The sequence below is a fragment of the Euphorbia lathyris genome, chromosome 2 (genome assembly GCF_963576675.1).
Source record: "Euphorbia lathyris chromosome 2, ddEupLath1.1, whole genome shotgun sequence".
In the NCBI taxonomy this organism is placed as follows: Eukaryota; Viridiplantae; Streptophyta; class Magnoliopsida; order Malpighiales; family Euphorbiaceae; genus Euphorbia; species Euphorbia lathyris.
The window spans coordinates 125,152,470-125,171,836 of record NC_088911.1 but is presented as its reverse complement, the minus strand read 5'-3'; the positions used below and the strand labels follow the sequence as shown (position 1 = coordinate 125,171,836).

General features: G+C 34.9%; 2 protein-coding genes across 2 annotated transcripts; both read right to left on the bottom strand.

Annotated features, from left to right (window-relative positions):
• Positions 1-10,760: 10,760 nt before the first annotated feature.
• On the bottom strand, positions 10,761-12,781 carry LOC136219832 (membrane protein PM19L). The gene is made up of 5 exons (XM_066007389.1): positions 11,978-12,781; positions 11,707-11,851; positions 11,266-11,485; positions 11,132-11,177; positions 10,761-11,041 (listed from the first exon to the last, which is right to left on the bottom strand). The coding sequence occupies exons 2-5, from the start codon at positions 11,831-11,833 to the stop codon at positions 10,961-10,963; spliced, it is 474 nt and encodes a 157-aa protein (XP_065863461.1). The 5' UTR covers positions 11,834-11,851; positions 11,978-12,781; the 3' UTR covers positions 10,761-10,960.
• A 198-nt stretch (positions 12,782-12,979) lies between these two features.
• On the bottom strand, positions 12,980-17,340 carry LOC136219831 (glutamine synthetase, chloroplastic). The gene is made up of 14 exons (XM_066007388.1): positions 17,195-17,340; positions 16,234-16,503; positions 16,097-16,136; positions 15,888-15,991; positions 15,764-15,812; positions 15,559-15,665; positions 15,309-15,396; positions 15,097-15,225; positions 14,917-14,991; positions 14,578-14,631; positions 14,449-14,486; positions 14,188-14,347; positions 14,013-14,073; positions 12,980-13,402 (listed from the first exon to the last, which is right to left on the bottom strand). Exons 2-14 carry the CDS (start codon positions 16,485-16,487, stop codon positions 13,263-13,265), a joined length of 1,299 nt encoding a protein of 432 aa, XP_065863460.1. The 5' UTR covers positions 16,488-16,503; positions 17,195-17,340; the 3' UTR covers positions 12,980-13,262.
• Positions 17,341-19,367: the final 2,027 nt, after the last annotated feature.

The following is a 19,367-nucleotide window of genomic DNA, read 5'->3' as shown; positions in this document are numbered from 1 at the left end:
AATGTGATATTACTTCTTTCCGCCTCATTCTAAGATTAAATGACATATAACTCTTTATTTGCTACAATTTTTTTAAATGGAAGTTACCAAAGTATCCATCTTTTAAAACACTTAAAATAATTTTTATTATTATAAAATTATCGGAGGATGTTATATTACAATACAATTTGATGTCAGATAGTGCTGCAGTGAAAGTACATTTTTCCCCTAAAAGTTTCCTTCTGCAGGATCCGAGTTTTTAGGAGATTCTAGCTAAAGGATGTATGCATAAAGGCTTATTTCATGTTAATATGTTTTCTTCTCATAGTGTCTCAAATGTCGATCAAATTAATAATGTAGTAGCTACAACTTGTAATTCACCATTGTGACGGTAGACTAGGGCATATGTCTAAAAAAAGCTACAACATATTGGTTTTTTTATTCTTTTGAGATGTTACTTAACTTTGATGTATGTCATCAATCGAAGCAAGTAAGAGAGTCTTTTGGCACTAGTTCTATTCAAAAACTGTAACATCCGTAATTTTAAAGGATGCTTTTCAAAATAAATTTTATAGTATATATTATTATTATAATATTAAAAAAAAAGTAAATTTATTAATTTTATTATATTAACTGAACCTATTTAATTATTTAATTATTATTTTATATTATTATTATTATTATTAATTTTAGAATCAAAATAATAAATTATTTAATTATTGTTGGTTGTAGTTACAGGGGGCAATTTCAGGGTTTTGGGAGGGGAAGGAAAAAAAAAAACGAAACCTGCTTCTCTCTTTCTTTTTCTTATTTTCTTTGATTATATTTTTCTCCATAACTTCATATTCCGGCCACCTCTTGAAACGAAAATCATATCATTAAATTCCTTGTTTCGTGAGGAACATTTGGAGACCAGTATTGATATTTTTCTGATCGAAAAATATAGTGACCGGAGCGGGTATTTTGTACCGTGAAAGTATTAGATCTCGGTCTATTAGGCAATTTTAATATTGAATGGCTTGTACTTTTGAACTCCCCTAATCGTTGGCTATCTCGTGATAGTCTCGGTTCGCGATTCCGACATCTCCGGCGAACCTCCGGCGGCCGACCACCGCGCTCCGGCGAACCTCCGGGGCACCAGTAACGGGTTAATTAGAACCCGAATAATTTGATTAGCTTTTTGGAACGAGAGGTAAACTTAATTGCTTATGATTATATACATATGTCTCTATATATATTTATGTGAGTGTCTATTGATATATTGTCATTGAATAATTAAGTATATGTTGAACGAATGATAAGTATTTGATTATCATTTAATTGATATTTGATTTATATATATGGTGATTTGAGATTGGAGTTTCAAATGTTATCTGTATAGTTGAATTTATTAATATAAGGTTTTGTTTCTCTTAAAATCGGATTGCTCATGGATTTAGCTATCGAGATAATTAGTTATGAAATTATACCATGGTATAAAGGTGAATGTATATGAGTTCAGAAGATTGTGAATTATGAAATCGTGTTGGATTATGTTTGAGTTAGAACATAACATAAATAGCTAACTTAAGTGGATAGGTACAATGGTCTTGAGGTTTGTTGATACTGTGATCACATACACCTGTCTTGAAAGAGGAGACGATAAGGTGATATTAAATTTTGGATTAGGCTTGGTACTGTGTCTTGCAAGATTAGACGATAGCAGTACCGTTATAAAAGTACTTATATTATGAAGTCTCAAGGTTGTGTGTCTTGCAAGAGTAGACGATAACGCATACCTATTTTGATGTTAAACACCATAAGACCATTAGACATATTTCACTTAAGTTTAGCTAGGACCTTTAAAATAAATATAATAACTTTAGGGTATTATGTGTAATAAAGAACCCGGTTTGGGATGTTATCTATTTAATTTTAATGATTTCGTGATATATACTATATATGAACTGTAGGTGAATACGTATATATATATATATATAAACATCCCTAATTATGCTTATTGAGTAGACAGCTCACCAATTGTCATGTTGAAATTTTCAGGCTAGGTTCAGAGGTTCTCCTATTTACTAGATTTTCAGGTCTACACTGCATTCATGATGGCCAGCACAACAGTCTCATTCCCATTAACAATTTCATTGACATTCATTAGGATTTATTATATTATTGGATTTGATTATTTGCTTAATTCTAAGTGAACATTATTGACGGGTTAAATTGTTTGGTTGGTTATTTAATTCTTGGGTTATGAGATTTTGGTAGACGGACATAAATGAGGAGCATTTATGTAGTTATATTGGTGTTTGTGCTTAATTATGATAATTGCTTGGTTTTTATATGTTTTCAATGTGACCCGGGACGGGGGTTACAAAATCAGTGTTGTTTTGATTTACTGATGGGAACCTTACAAAAAGGCATCATTAGTAGTTGATAAGTACATGCTTACCATAGTAGATGATTTTAGTAGAGTCACTTGGACAATTACATTTAAGCATAAATCTCAAGTAGCTTATTCGTTGAGGTGTCTTGTTGAAATGATATATACTCAATTTGATAAGAAAGTCAAGGTTATACGCACAGACAATGGTACTGAGTTCACTGGCATAGAAACACAAATAGTCTTATATGCTTTTGGCATTTGTTATCAGAAAACATGTGTCTACACACCTCAACAAAACGGGGTGGTAGAGAGAAGGCATAGAACTCTAGTAACTATATTTAACTCAATTTCCTTATAGATTTGGGATGAAGCATTATTGTATGCATCTATGTTGCTTAATTTATCACTAATAAAAAAATTGCACTTGCTCACTCCATATCAGGTGTTGTACCAAAAGGATCCTGATTATTCCTTTCTTATAGTGTTTGGTTGTAACAGATACATTTCACATGTTCAACCTCAGACAGATAAGTTTGCAGTTAGGGCTAATCCTGGAGTGTATTTGGGTACTTCACCGGGATAGAAATAATGTTATATAATGTTCATACTCATAAACTATGTGTTTCCAGGAATGTTGTTTTCTGTAAAATAGAGTTTCCTTTTACAGAATAGACTTTCTCAAGTGTTGGTCCATCAGAACTTTCCAGTTTACCAGTCTTAGTTGGAGAACTGGTCAAGATTGTTCCTAGTTCTCCTACAGTATCAAAATATACTTCAACTAGTTCACCTACAGTGTCAGGAGTTGTTTCAACTACTCATTCTCCACTTAGGGGGCGTTTAGTTCGTGCAGGGGAGAGGGAATAGAATCAAGAATGGGAAACAAGGGAAAAGGAATGGAATGACACTGTCATTCCATTTGTGGATTTGATTCACAAACCATAGTAAAAAGTATCCATTACAAGATGATTGAAATTCAAGCCAGAATTGACAACACCGAAGCTGCATACATATTAAAAATGGAATTACCATCCATCACTAAATGTATAATTTTAATTTGTAGTTTCATTCTATTCAGAAAACTCAACGGATTTGGCATCAATGACGGAATTTTCCACAGCTGATGCCTAATCCCAGCTAATTGTTTCTGGCTCCGCCACTGCAAGTTTGTATATATAGTAGCTCTTCAACATAAAATGTATGTGCAGCTATGTAATATTACATGTCTCATGAGTTAAATGAATTCTATGATTTACAGCCCATCAAGCAATAACTATTATAATGAAATAGAGAGCAATATTAACAACTGAAAGCAACAAGGCTGCAGATTTTGATGATCCTGAAACCATAGGATCGATTCAGCCTCACTGCAGCAAGAAAATCAAAAGGGGAAAAAGAGATGTTAATGTGAGTTGATGTTTTCTTTTTAGAAGATATTGTCTTCATTTGAAAGAAATGTATTCAATTCGTTTCTGATCTTGCTGGACTTGCATCATTCAAGGGCAAAGAATCTAATTAACTCTTGCATAGTTGCAGGAATATAAGCTTCTGTTAATTTCAGAAGAGAACAAGCTGCAATTTCAGACACTCTGTTTTTTATAGTGATTACAGAGAACAAATAGATAGATAGATTATAGTGAAATAGATAAAACTCTCTCCTTCTAGAGAGGTACTTAATTTCTATTTATACTAATCTAAAATATCTTGTACAGTACATGACTTCTACAAACTTCTACTTTCTTGACTCTTCTACAAACTTCTAACAACTAACCATAATTAACTTTCAAAGAGTCAAATATCATGAACTAAAGTTTACAAACATTTAGAACAAAACATACATTTTAATTAAATACAAAAATAGAACAAAGTTCTCAATTTTGTAACACTCCTCCTTGAGAATTTTGTTCTAATACTCCAAGAAGACTTTTCAGCTTTTCAAACCTTCCTTTAGGGAGTCCATTAGTCATGATGTCTGCTAGTTGTTGTTCAGATGAACAATGCAGCAAACTGATATCCTTATCAGCCTCTAATTGCCTCAAAACGTGATATTTGACCCGTATATGTTTTGAATTCCTATGAAAACGGGATTTTTAGCAAGGCATATAGCTGACTTATTATCAACATAGATAGTTGTAGCATTTGTAGGAGTCATTCCCAAATCCGTCAACAACTTTCTCAACCATACAGCATGGTTAGCAGCACCAGCAGTAGAGATATATTCGGCTTCGGCTGATGATTGTGCTACAACATCCTGCTTTTTGGAACACCAGGAAAACACACAATTCCTAAATGAAAAAACATAGCCTGATGTACTCTTGCAATCATCATCATTTCCAGCCCAATCACTATTAGAAAATCCAATTAAATTTCCTGGCTTTCCTGCTTCAAACCATAATCCATAATTGATTGTTCCCTTCACATACCTCAAGATCCTTTTAGCATGAACAAGATGTATTTGACCTGGATCATGCATAAATCTAGAGAGAAAACTTACAGGGAACATGATATCTGGCCTAGTGTGAGTGAGGAATAACAAACTTCCAATTAAGCTTCTATAGAGTGAAGGATCTGCCTTTTCCCTTTTATAGTCTTTTGAGAGTTTTTCATTACGCCCTATGGGAGTAGACACATGTTTAGATTGATTCATTTTGAACTTCTTAAGTAATCCAGCTGCATATTTTTGTTGTGACATGAATGTTCCTTGAGAAGTTTGCTTTACCTCCATGCCTAGAAAATATCTCATTTCACCCAAATCTGACATTTCGAATTGTGATTCCATCTCCTCCTTAAATTGCTTGACCAGATCTTCATCGTTTCCTGTGACTAACAAGTCATCGACATAAAGAGAAACAATAACCATCTTTCCATTTGTATCATGTTTCACATATAAAGTAGCTTCCGATTCACTTCTTTTGAAACCACATTGAATGAAGTGAGAATCTATCCTGGCATACCAAGCTCTAGGAGCTTACTTTAAACCATAGAGGGCCTTATGTAACTTCAACACCACATTTTCATTGTTCTGTACCTCATATCCAGGAGGAATATCAATATAAATCTCCTCATCAAGCACTCCATTTAGGAAGGCTGATTTTACATCAAAATGGTACAATCTCCAATTGTATTGAGCTGCCAAGGCAACCAAAAATCTGATTGTATCTTGCCTTGCTACGGTTGAAAAAGTTTCTCCATAATCCACGCCGGCTTCCTGTGCATACCCTTTAACCACTAATCTTGCTTTCCTTTTATTCAAAGTTCCATCAGGATTTACTTTGACTTTATACACCCATTTGAACCTAATAATCTTCTTATTAACTGGTCTCTTTACCAAACTCCAAGTTTGATTCTTTTCTATCATTGACAACTCTTCGTGCAGTGCTTGAATCCAATTTGGATCTTGAGCTGCTGTTTCATATGATGTCGGCTCTTCTATTACTGCATTACATTCTTCATATATATCAGCTAAGCTCCTTGTCTTTGGATTCATAGGTTCATCATCATTTTCCCTTTCTAACGAAGCATTATCTTTATAGGAGTCACCTTGCACCTACAACTTTTCTGAAGCTTGAGTTTGTAAATCAGTTTGCTTCTTAATTTCATTTGATTCCTAAACCCAATAGGCTTGCTCATCGACTGTAACATCCCTGCAGACTTCCACCCTTTTCTTCTCTGGATCGAATATCATGTATCCTTTTGAAAGTGATGCATAACCTAAAAAAATTCCAACTTTAGCTTTCACATCCAATTTGGTTCGTTTTACTACAGGAATGTGAAAATAGGAACAAGACCCAAAAATCTTCATGTGCTTCACGGATGGTTTGATGTTACTCCAAGCTTCAATAGGCGTCATTCCTGTAACGGCAGCAGTTGGCAATCTATTAAGTATATAGACTGTAGTAAATGACGCTTCTGCCCAAAACTGATTCGGCGTCGATTTCCCAGCTAATATGTTGGGGTTTTAGTGTCCTATAGACAATTGTTCTAGGATACAAACTTAATGTAAATGAAGTGTTTTTTTATATCATTTGTTTTAATGAGATATGGTTTCATAACTATATAAAGGCAATCCCTTTTAAGAACTAAATAAAGTCTAATAAAAGGAAATCCGTAAGTTTGTTTAAAATGATTATAAAGTGTTCATACAAGCATGAAGTGAGACGAAACTTTATAATAAACTAATAAACTTAAAACCACCCCAAGTCAAGTAATATGTTTAGGATTGACATATCACTGTTGAGACTTGCATGTAACAATGTCTTCTGTCGCGACAGAAAGCTGATCTCACAAGATTCATATATACAGATATCTGGACAGTTACGTGTATCCAATGAAAAGGAGTTCATTAGGATTGAGGACCCGACTTGAGATAACGGGATGGGTAGATTCATCCTTGTCACCTGTTTATCTCATTGGTATTAATAGGTATAAGTAATCCTCAGACTCAAAGGAATGTTAATTAGTAATTCTGGATTACGGAATGTGACGCTTTGATCCTGTTGTAACATGATCCTTAACAGAGATGACTCTGGGGTGTGAACGGCAGACGTTGGGTATCACAGGAAGTAATTGCAGGATAGTTATACATTGGATTGAGCATTTATCACTCCCGATAAATGGGAGATATGTCCATGGATCGCTTGTGGAAGACTTGACTCTAAATCCTTGCAAGGTGATAGCTTAATATTGAAATACAGATTTCTCTTAACCTATCTAATTGGAGTTGACTCGGCCTGTACAAGTAAAACGAACGTCTCGCTATATGTGACTTGACATTATCCATAGTCATAAGATTCAGTTCAAGGATGTAGTTGATAAAGGATCGAATTATACTGTAACTAATACGGAAAGGTCAACGACAGAATCAACCTGTCTTCTTATAGCTCTAGGGGGAATGTTTCGGATTTGCCAATCACATTTTGCATACTCATTCCGTTATGCAAAGATTAAATATAATTCTGTGAAAATTAATTTAATATTTGCATACGGCTAGAAGCAATAAGAACCTAATGGGTCACACATAAGACTTGGAACCCAAAAGAGAAACAGATGTTAATTAATTGATGGAAGCCCAACTGGGCCCAATAAGGCCCAGTTAATGAAGGGGGGCGATTTTTATGTATATAAGATACATAAATAATTAATTTGATTTTATCAATTCTAATTAGATTAGGATTATGAATTAAAATTAATTAAAGGATAAATAAGTTAGAAGTTTTAATTAGATTATATTACTCCTATTATTATCCTATAAGGTTACTAATATTATCTTTATATTTAAGATATAATTATAGATAATAAATAAGAATTATATTCTGAATTAAATTCTTATTCAGTAACCTAATTCTATCTAACTAGGGTTTAGATACAAGAGGATATAAATACCCCCCTCCTATGCAATTTTCGAAACACACAAGCAAGCCGGGAGAGAGAAATTTCGACCCACACATTAGAGGACGAGATTATCTACCGCTTCCTTCCGTTCAATTGATTTTCATCTCTTTCTCTTTATCATTGATCTTGTGTTGATTAATTAGAGACAATCTATTTTGGTTGTTATAAACGGTTGATTCTAACTTGATCTTCAATTGTTTTGTTTTGTGCTCGGGAACTCGAAGTAAGAGTTGTGGGCACTTCGTTTGCAACGGTAGATAGAACTTCTGAAAGGTATTTCTTTTATCCCTCTTTATATGAAATAACGATTAACGGATCTTGGATTAATGGAAATAGGTTAAAAATTTTATATTTCCGCTGGTATACGGTAGCCTATTTTCCTTCATAACATGCATCTTGTCATCTCCACCATGCTTCTATTCTTTCTCTCAGCTACTCCATTCTGCTCATGGGAGTAAGCCACTGCCAATTGATGACAGATTCCTTCATTATCGCATAAATCTCTGAACTCAATGGAGTTGTACTCCTTCCCGTTATCAGTCCTAAAATATTTAATCTTGTAACCACTTTGATTCTCCACAAGCTTCTTGAACTTCTTGAAGACATCAAAGACTTGAGATTTATTTCTAATGAAATAAATCCATGTCATTCTAGTAAAATCATCCACAAACAACACAAAATATCGATTCTTATTCAAAGATTCTGTTTTCATAGGGCCACAAACATCACTATGCACAAGTTCCAACCTCTTTGTGGCTTTCCAAGTAGCCATTGAGGGGAAAGATTGTCTATGCATTTTACCAAATTGGCAAGTACCACATGCATCAACAGACATGATGATTTCAGGAATAAATCTAACCAGCCCCTCCTTACTTAGTTTAACTAATGAATTGAAACTACAATGGCCGAAACGATGGTGCCATAATACAGACTCATCATGACTGGTTAAATTCAAATTTTCTTCAGCATAAGACATGTTTAAAGTAAAACATTTGTCTACCATAGACACTTTCACCAACAAAACATCTTTATCATCATATATGCAACACTGGTTATTTTTAAAAATGAGAGAGTAACCATGTTGCAGCATTTGTGAGACGCTTAGTAAGTTATGAGTAAGAGATGACACAAACAAAACTTGATTTATAAATTTCATACCTTGTTTTGTTTGCACCGCAATTACCCCTCTACCAGCTGATTCAACCAGTTGCCCATTTCCAAGTCTCACTTTGATCTTCACATCTTTGTTTAGCTTGTAGAAAGCATCTTCCTCCTTGGCCATATGACTTGTACACCCACTGTCAATCATCCAATATTGACTATCAAGTGGGCTGAATTTGTGAGAAGCAAGAAATAAACTCGCTTTCGGTTCGTCATCTTCATCATCATCATCTTGAGTGGAGACGTTTGCTAGCTGTGTCACTCTGCCTTGAGTTTGAGCCCTTTTTTGCCGGCAACTTTTTTCAATGTGACCCATCTTTTTGCAGAATCTACATTGAACATGAGGTTTTCTTATGAACCAACAATCCTCCTCCTTATGATTTGTTCTAGTGCAGTGTTTGCAAGGTGGGAAATTTCCTTGTCTACCTTGATCTTTTGATCATTGTCCTCTCTTGCCCTTATCTGAACCTTCCCCTGCAGATTTCTTCAATTCCCTTCTAAACTGTTTTCCTTTAGAGTTAGCTTGAAAAGCCCCCTCCATGTTGCCACCATCTCTAAGATTGATTCTCTCCTCAAAAGCTTGAAGCTTACTTATAATTTCAGTAATTGATAAAGATTTCACATCACAAAACTCTTCAATTGCTGAAATTTTCGATTCAAGTTTTGATGGGAGGCTTACCATTAGCTTCTCCTTCACCCTTGAATCTGAAAACCCATTATCTAAGAGCTTGATTTTGTTCACTAAATTCATCAACCTTGAAGAATATTCGGATATCAACTCATCTTCTTTCATGCTTAGTGAGTTGAATTCCCTTATAAGAGTGAAGAATATTCGGACAGACTTAACTCTATCATCTCCTTCATATTCTTCCCTCAACCTATCCCACGCTTGCTTTGGAGATTTTATATTCATTACCTTATTGAAGACCATATCTGAAAGAGCAGAGTGGATTGCAGTAAGAGCCTTGGGTTTTTTTTTTGCTTGAGCTCTTCATGTGCCTTAATCTGAGCCAAAGTTGGATTCTGTTGAAGAGGTGATGGATCCGTGTCTTCCCGTACCACATCCCATAAACCCAGAGATTCTAGGTATGCTTCCATTTTGGAAGCCCGTATGTGATAATTTTCTCCATTAAATTGAGGAACTAGTTGATTGTTGGATGTCATTTCCCCTTTGAAAAAAAAAAGATCATTTGGCAGGTCCCTTGAGAAGAATGCTCGGATACCACTTGTTCTGCAATTTTAGACACTCTGTTTTTTTATAGTATTACAGAGAACAAATAGATAGATAGATTATAGTGAAATAGATAAAACTCTCTCCTTCTAGAGAGGTACTTAATTTCTATTTATACTAATCTAAAATATCTAATCTAAAATATCTTGTACAGTACATGACTTCTACAAACTTCTACTTTCTTGACTCTTCTACAAACTTCTAACAACTAACCATAATTAACTTTCAAAGAGTCAAATATCATGAACTAAGGTTTACAAACATTTAGAACAAAACATACATTTTAATTAAATACAAAAATAGAACAAATTCTCAATTTTGTAACAGCTTCTCCTTATTCTTTGCAGACAATGCTGATCCTTTGTTTAATGTGCACTTTTTCTTCCTTTTCTCCTTTTGTCTGGCACAAGCTTTTTTGGCATGCTGGGTTAATACAGAAACTAAAGAAAGGAAAGAGTAACGGCTAGTTAAGGGTATTTTAGACATTTATATTGTTTCTGTTGCTTTCTTTTTTCTTCTTTACTCTGTATACATTGTCTATAAATATAGACACAAGCTCTTGTATTTTCTTCTTGATGAATCATGAATAAATGTTAAGCTTTGCTTGATTTCATATATGAACCATAGGAAGAACATTTAATTTCATTCATTCACAAACCACAGGAAAAAGTATCCATTACAAGATGAATGCAATGATTAAAATGCTTTACTTACAAACCCTCTAAAATATAGACAACTCAATCACAAAAGAACAAATAAATACAATCAATCAATCAAACGGCAATGAACAAAGAAAGTGAAGTCTGTTTGTTGAAGCAACATCTTCAATTAATCCCAGAATATATAGCACCAGTGCACAACAATTGCGTACCGCTTACTATTATTGTCACAATCTCCAGCGTCCGCTGTTTAACAAACATCACAATTTTCACTATTTCATACCATAAATTTAACTTTTTTTGGTAAAAAATTGCTGAGTGTTGAAGCAAACTTACCAAGTTCGACTCGGTCCAGCCTATTTGAATCTCTTTACATGCCAATCTGCGGAAGAATTGATGCAAAAAGTTTACAACTTTGAGTTCATTTTCAATGTATGATAAGCATAAGCAATAATGTACATCAAGCCTACCCCATGGCCAGTAGAGTGAGTGAAAGGGCAGTCACAGAAGATGCAGCAGCAGCATGCAAGTTCGAAACGTTCCATTGTGTAAGGTTGTGGAGTGCGGTAAGCGAGGTAGCAATTCCGACAACACCAGCAAGGAGGGAAAATAGGACGAAGAATCCTGTTGCCATGTTCCCCATTGGGAAGAATATCGGGAAAATTCGGGCCGGAATTGACAACACCGAAGCTGCATACATATTAAAAAATAGAATTACCATCCGTCACTAAATGTATAATTTTCCTTTGTAATTTCATTATATTCAGAATCCTCAACCGATTTAGCATTAGTGACGGAATTTTCCGCAGATGATGCTTAATCCCGAGTATTTTGCTCTGGCTCCGCCAGTGCAAGTTAGTATATATAGTAACTCTTCAACATAAAATGTATGTGCAGCTATGGAATATTACCTGTCTCATGAGTTAAATGAATTCCATGATTTACAGCCCATGAAGCAATAACTAATATAATGAAATAGAGAGCAACGTTGACAACTGAAAGCAATAAGGCTGCAGATTTTGATGATCCTGAAGCCATACGATGGATTCGGCCTCACTGCAGCAGGAAAATCAAAAGGGAAAAAGAGATGTTAATGTGAGTTGATGTTTTCTGATTTATATGATAATTATAAAGGGTGGTTCAGCTATATTTTTAATGAATAATTGTCTTTTTAGAACATACTGTCTTCATTTGAAAGAAATGTCTTCAATTCCTTGCTGTTGTTGCTGGACTTGCATAATTCAAGGGCAAAGAATCTAATTAACTCTTGTACAGTTGCAGGAATATAAGCTTTTCCTTATTCTTTGCAGACAATGCTGATCCTTGTCCACTTTAATCTATTTGTTTAATGTGCACTTATTCTTTGGCTTGCTGGGTTAATACAGAAACTCAAAATTCCCAACATTGGCAAGCCTCCAACTGTGCACATTCTTGGCCAATCTTGCCTATTCCACCCAGGCAACTTGCTGATGGCGCAAGCCGGTTTGCTGTCTGCAAGGGCCCACTGCACGACTAAACTCGCTCTCCATTTCCAATGTAGGTTTCAATTAATTCCAACCCATCCCTTAAAGTCGATCCGCTCATTACTCATACTTTCTATCCCGACGTCACGAACTCCAAACCAGATCTGCCCGGTTCGTCCCCAGGCCAACACATCATACGTAGAGAATTAGCTATAATACCAAATGTAAAAGTCTAGTCAATATCACCTAGAATCGTAGATATTATCCATTTTGGTGCAAATCCAACTTATTAGGCTAACAGTTTCAAAACGTATCTACGTGTATTGGATACAATCCTTAGTAATATTTCCTAATAACTCTCTCTCTCTTTTTCCGGTTAGGAATTCATTTCATTTATTCACCTAGTGTCATCCCTTAAGACCGTTGCTTGCTAAAGCTTTCTACTCCGACACTCCTTTCTCAAGCTTTCTACTCCAACATCATTAACAAAGGGAGTTGATCAGCTCCTTACTATATGCTTCATTTGCCCGAAATTTCAGTTGGGGCTTGTTTCTGCAGCACTCCATCTCCATACATATCAAAAAAGAAGAAAGAAAGACCAAAAGATGGAAGATCATTATCCAATTTAACAAGGCATTTTTCAACTACAAAGACCAATAGAAATGCAATCAAAACTAGAACTTCAATGTGATATCATAATCCTCAGAAATAGTCAGAAGGCTGGAGAAAAAGGTCCAAGATGCCAATTGCTTCAAACTTCAAATATCAAACACTTACTCATAGGTTCTCAACTAGCAAATGATGACTCGCTAACTCTGGTCCTTTTGATGTCTACTGCATCAGAGAGGCCATTTTACAAGCTTATGCGAGAAAAAATTACTCACATCTGAACCTTTATTTACAAACAAATGATCTTTCCTAAGGACTAAGCGATAATTTTCTCTGCACGTAGAACAACTTCAAGAATGAAAAGACAGATTGAGGATTTCTTGAGTTAAATTACATTATACTTTCAAGGATAACTTCTGAGCAGCAAGAGCTTCAGCCTCCAATGTTGGTTCCCACAAAAGTGTAGTCTCTGCCAGTAATGAGGTCACTACATAAGGATCCATGTTTGATGCTGGTCTTCTGTCTTCCAAGTAACCTAATAGCACAAAAATGGAAAGTTAATGAAATAGATCAGCAAATGGTCATTGGATTCTAGTGAAAAATCTCAATTACATTATACTATTTTACATGATATAAAAGCACCAAAAACGGATAGTCTCAGTCAGGCTGTCTCTGTAAATCGTGTTATCATATCAGAAACTGTGACCCCTAACAGTGACAACGAAAGCTCAGACATTTCCATTTGAGGAACTAAAATTTTGTGGATTTATTTTCACCCTAATACAAATCCCATTGAACAAAAGGTTTCAGGATTGAACTATCTTAATGATGATAATGCTTGTTTTTAACTTTCAAAGTAATTCCCTTCAAGCTTTTTTGTATAGGGGACCCTTACATTTTATGGCCTTGCAAACATAGTTGGAGAGCTAAACCCTCTTCACTAAATTGTTCCTTACATATTGTTAAGGTATCTAAAATTCCTATTTACTGTGGTTTTCCTAACTAGCCGAACGGAATGACTTAAATCTCTTATTCTTGTGATTGTGTCCAAATTCCTGTTCCACATATCAAGCTTGTTATACTCAACGATCCAATTTCTAACACATAAAGTTGAAAGTTGGATAGAATATCTTTCTGTAGATTACCTTTGCCATTCTTCTCAGTATCACGCCCCACTCGGATTGAGCAACCACGATTAGCCACTCCCTAGAAATTTAAATTTGACAAACATAATTAGCAGTAAATAAGAAAGGAAAACTTGTATTTTTTTTTTTCTTTTTTCTGTCATTTTTCAGAATCGGATACGGCTTCTAGACTTACCCAAGAAAATGAATCTATGCTGGCTGTTTCATGCTTTCCAGTCAACCTTCTCTCGTTTCCTTCACCATAGGCGCTAATATGATCTTTATGGCGAAGAGACAAATTCAAAATTGCTTTTTTTATCACTTCGAAGCCACCTTCCTCTCTCATGCTCTTTGTACTGCAAAATACATATATATCAAATCAAATTAATACTTGAAAATTTATAATAATTTTCATTGTAAAAGAGTTCATAATCTAGATCAATGAACATCATTTTACCTGTAATTGGTGTGGCACCCTGCACCGTTCCAATCACCCTGTCGGCATAAACAAGAGTTTTACATAGTCCCACTTGATAAAATGTTTTGTTTCAACAAATGACAAAAGTAATATGAACATTTGAATCACCTCTATTGGCTTGGGATCCAATGTGAGAACAACTCCAGCTTGTTCAGTGATTCTCTGTCATAACAGCAGATAATCAAAAGATGAACAATTTGACATTAAAACACAGTCCGACTTTCCTTTAAATCAGTAGACAAACACCAAGGATCACAACCAGAAAACTAAAAGTGAAGCAAGAAACCATTTGGAAAACAGTTGGACAACCAGAAAACTAAGAGTTGCAATAGACTGAGGTAAAAACAGCTCTTTTAAACTGGTTCATAGAGAAATAGTAAGACTGCTACTAATTAGTACTTGGAGACCGTAAACAGTAAATATATAGGTTTGCTAACATTTGATTACCTCAAGGATGTATCTTGAACACCAGATGTGATCTCCGGCTTCAATTCCGACACTGGGACCAACCTGATACTCCCACTGCATCACATTCAAAAAGTTAAGAAGTTACGAAACAGAACAAGCATAGTTACAGATGTAATAAGGTTCTCTGAAAAATGTAAAGGTTCACGGCGAGAGGTAAACCTGGCCAGGCATAACCTCCCCATTGGTGCCACTAATGTTAATTCCAGCATATAAACAAGCCTTATAATGTGCATCTGATATATCACGACCAAATGACTTATCGGCCCCAGCTGCACAGTAGTAAGGACCCTGATATAAACAATAGCATCCATGTAAGTTAAATTACCACATTAGAAGATATTAACGAAGAACTTGGTGTAGAAAATTATTACCTGAGGACCAGGATAGCCTCCAACAGGCCAGCCCAAAGGCCACTTCACATCTGTTTGAAGCAAGGTGTATTCTTGCTCTATCCCAAACCTTATCAAGTAATTAAAAAATGAATATTTTTGTCAAACAATGAAAACCCTAAAATATTTATATGACAAGTACTACATTCAAATCTATACATACAACATGGTGAAACAAATAAGAGCTGCAAAACATGAGAGAATAAGACAAAGATAACTGAAAATTCTTTACCAGGGCACTTCATCTATAACCTTCTGGTTACTGAAAACTTCGGCAGCACGGTGACGTTTGTTTGTAGGGATGGGCTCACCAGCTGGAGTGTATGCATCACAAATTACCTTTCATAAAACAAAGTACAAACAAAGCCATGTCAACAAAGTGAAGGCGACAATCTTTCAGGACCAATTTGCTAGTTACTTGGGTCAATAACACTCACCAAAATATTGTTACCCCCGCGGAATGGGTCCTTAAAAATTGCCTGAGGACTGGATAAAACATTAAGTCAGAGCTATGATTAACATATATATTGTAAATAGTTTCACAAGATCTTAGTAACTTACTATAGAATAACTTCACTATCCTCTCCCGGTGCTTGTCCGGTACTTGATCCATCATAGTTCCACTTTGGAAGTTCAGATGGATGTTCAACAGGCTTTGATAATGTCTGGAAACATGAATAGACAACAATGTAACAGGCACCAAGAACACAAATCAGTAGATAAAAACGTATAAAATTGTCTATTCGCTATTATTTAGTATTCTGTATTACCCTTGACTTGCTTCGCACATCTATACCAGTTCCTCCAATCCTGTTTTAACAAGAGGTAGCATGATCAATGATACTTCCAAATTTCCAGGATATCATGAAAATTTACTCAAACATATAAAAAAGGGTGAAACATGTACCAAATATACTCGGCAATGATCTTGTCAGTGAATGGAGTAGTGTCCAAATTTAGTAGATCCTCCATCCTATTGATGGTGCTGTTTTCGGACTTGATGGCAAATACTCTAAGCCTGGAAGTGTTTCTAGCTGTTGCTTTTTTGCTCTGCTTTAAGAATAGAGAACTCCACATCTTTGTTGTCAAGGGACTTACAGGAGTTGAGTTCTTTGGGATTCTCATCTGCAACTGTGAACATGGTGCCAAGATTTGTGCCATTTTCACCCACTCCTAGCTGGAAATTTAAAACAATTAAAGTAAGAACTTTATAGCTCAAAATTAAGAGTCCATCCAGTAATCTGAAATTTGGTTGATACAATTAGGCTAAAACTGTGCTCATATGCTAGAGAAAAACAGAAAAAACCAAGGAGATATGATCGTAGAACTCAGTACGGAATCAAGTGGCAGTTAGAAAATTTTCTCAGAGATCCAAAATGTGCCTAGCTGACCAAACCTTAGTTGACTTTTGCTATGTTATTGCCTCTAGAATCAGCCACTTACAAGCCAACATATCCTATTCTATGGGGCGTCAGAATTTGTCACATGCTTCACCAAACAAGTCTAATGTACTAAATGGTGAATATTTCCTCAAGAACCTTAGTTGACTTTTTTTTCACCCCAAAAAAAGTAGGGGTGACAATTCCTCACACACGAACCACATGATACATGATTGATTGACACAATTATCATTTTTCTTGCACATAACACAATTTTAACACGACAACCTCTACAAGAAAGAAGTTTATTCCCATGTGAACTACAATCTTCTTGATTTCAACTTTCCCCAAAATCAACACAATAAAAGGGGGAAAAAACAGAAAGTAAAGCAAAATAGGTTATGCTTCATTATGATAACTCTCCATTCTCCATTCTCCATATCGATCACAAAGATAAGGATTGATAAAGAAGATGAATAAAGAACGCACCTTTGGATAAAATGAGAAGTGGGTATTGCAGAACTTGGCCTCAGTGTGTGAGTGAGTGACAGATAAAAAGGGAGAGAGAGAGAGAAAAGAAAAGGGGGGAGGGAATAGAAGAAGTGAGAGAAGGAAGAGGAGTTTAAGTAGTTGGAAAATTCCATAGTGATGGGTAAAACAAAGATGGTTTCTTGGCTTTTCCATAAGAGATAGGGGTAATGCTTGTGTGGCGGAAAATGATTTCTGACCTCTTTCTATACACCAAGAGCAGTTTTGGACTACATTCATCATTATTGTAGATAAGGTTTTCCTTTCCATGTTGTTTTTCTGCCTCTGCTTGCTTCACCACACTCCCATATATGAAGGAACTTTTATTAAAGTATTATTCTTTTCATTCAATCCTGATTAATATCATAATAAGACAAATGGCGGTTTCTTGGCTTCTTATGACATTTAATGATCTCTTTTCTTGCTTTCTTCATCTTAAAAGGTTAGTAGTAGTATTAATTATGATATAAAAATGGCTTTTCGATGCAATTAAAGCAAGATTCCAACTTACTTAACTAATTAACCTCAACAACTACTTCTTTTTCTCTGTAAAATACATTTATGGTCCCTTAATTAAGAGGTGTTGCTATTTACCGTCCTTGTTTTACTTATCACCATCTCTTATTTGACAATTTTCCCTTTTCATTTTATTTTGATAAAAAACTGAAAATTTTCACTCTCCTCTAAGTGAACCCGAAATTTAAAAAAAAATGTACTCAAGAACTCCGGAAATTGACGATTTGGAAAAAAAATTATATTCGTATTTGGTCTCAACGGTAGAAATTCCCGCATGTCCAAAGGGCAGGCGGATGAACATTCCCACCTACCCTTTGGGCAGGTGGGAGATTCATCCGCCTAGTAGGCGGATGACGAGTTCCGTCTCTAAATCCGGAGACGGAACTCTTGTTTTCGATCAAAATTTAATAAAAAAACGTAACTTTCCTGTAAATTTACCGTAATTTTCTGCCATGATTCCTGTGTAGGGATTTATGATTTTTGGAAAGATTAGAGATAAAATGAGAAGTTTTGGTTGAAAAAAATGAAAAGGGCAAAAACGCCAAATGATGGGTGGTGATAAATAACAGGGGCAATAAATAGCAATCAACTAATTAAAGCGATATTATTATTACTATTAGAGAAAAATATAAAATGTAAACTTTATGTTTTGATCGATTTGCAAATATGATCCTCATGGTTTAAAAGTTAGAACAAACATGGGTTGTGCTTTGTGAATTTTGCAGTTAAAATTATATATGAATCAATTTTTCATGGTGCAATACTTGTTGTTTAATTAATTAGCAAAGTTAGAAAGTGTATTTTGAACAATTTACAAAGTCAATCTTTTTAATTGCTTCAAATTGCTTCATTTGGGGTAAATAGTTACGGCAACAATTTTGGAAAGAATGATAGAGTTTGTAAAATGCAAAAAGCACATGACCCTGTTTGCAAATTTTTAAATCACGCCGATTGTTTTTGCAAATCAATCGAACCACGAGATTTATTTTTGTACTTTTTCTTTATTATTATTATAACTTTTAAATTTCATTTTTTTATATAAAAATTATTAAACTTTTTTTTTTTTGAAGAAAAATAATTATTAAACTTTTAAATTCGGTGATATTAAAAAGTTCAAATCAATAAAAAATTGTTAAAAAATTTAATGAAATTGATGTGGACAAGTTTGACTATATTATTTACTCTCTTTTTTATCCATGTTACTGTTATGAGATTAAATGTTGTATTGTCGTTTTGAACATTAGTTATACGTTTTGGTTTTGAATACGTTAAAAATCTGTTAGTAGGAGTTACATGTGTCATGTTTTCCCTAAATTTGTTTCCATGGCTGACGCACCAGATCTCTGGAACTCAAGAAAATGGTGGACAATCTCAAATCGATGGTGAAGAGTATGTTCGTTGAGAATAATAAGAGGCAAGAACAAATGTTTGAAAAAATGTTGACCATGCAGCAGAGTTCCACTATAGATGGGCTTAAGATCCTTCTCACCAATTTAAACACCAATCCTACTAATCTACCTAGAATCAACCATACAGTTAACCTTGGCCCAACTCAAAACAGCATTATCATATATCCACCAGATTTGCCAAGGTATATTTTCCACGCTTCAATGGAACG

Excerpts from the sequence above, each read along its gene's own strand:
- LOC136219831 (XM_066007388.1), bottom strand. The coding sequence starts at position 16,487 with ATGGCACAAATCTTGGCACCATGTTCACAGTTGCAGATGAGAATCCCA. Across the intron at positions 15,226-15,308 it reads GAGGCTATCCTGGTCCTCAG|GGTCCTTACTACTGTGCAGC; the intron begins GTAATAATTTTC and ends TGTTTATATCAG. Across the intron at positions 14,074-14,187 it reads GCATAGATTCATTTTCTTGG|GGAGTGGCTAATCGTGGTTG; the intron begins GTAAGTCTAGAA and ends TTAAATTTCTAG.
- LOC136219832 (XM_066007389.1), bottom strand. The coding sequence starts at position 11,833 with ATGGCTTCAGGATCATCAAAATCTGCAGCCTTATTGCTTTCAGTTGTC. Across the intron at positions 11,486-11,706 it reads TCATTTAACTCATGAGACAG|CTTCGGTGTTGTCAATTCCG; the intron begins GTAATATTCCAT and ends ATATGTATGCAG. Across the intron at positions 11,178-11,265 it reads CTCACTCTACTGGCCATGGG|ATTGGCATGTAAAGAGATTC; the intron begins GTAGGCTTGATG and ends ATTCTTCCGCAG.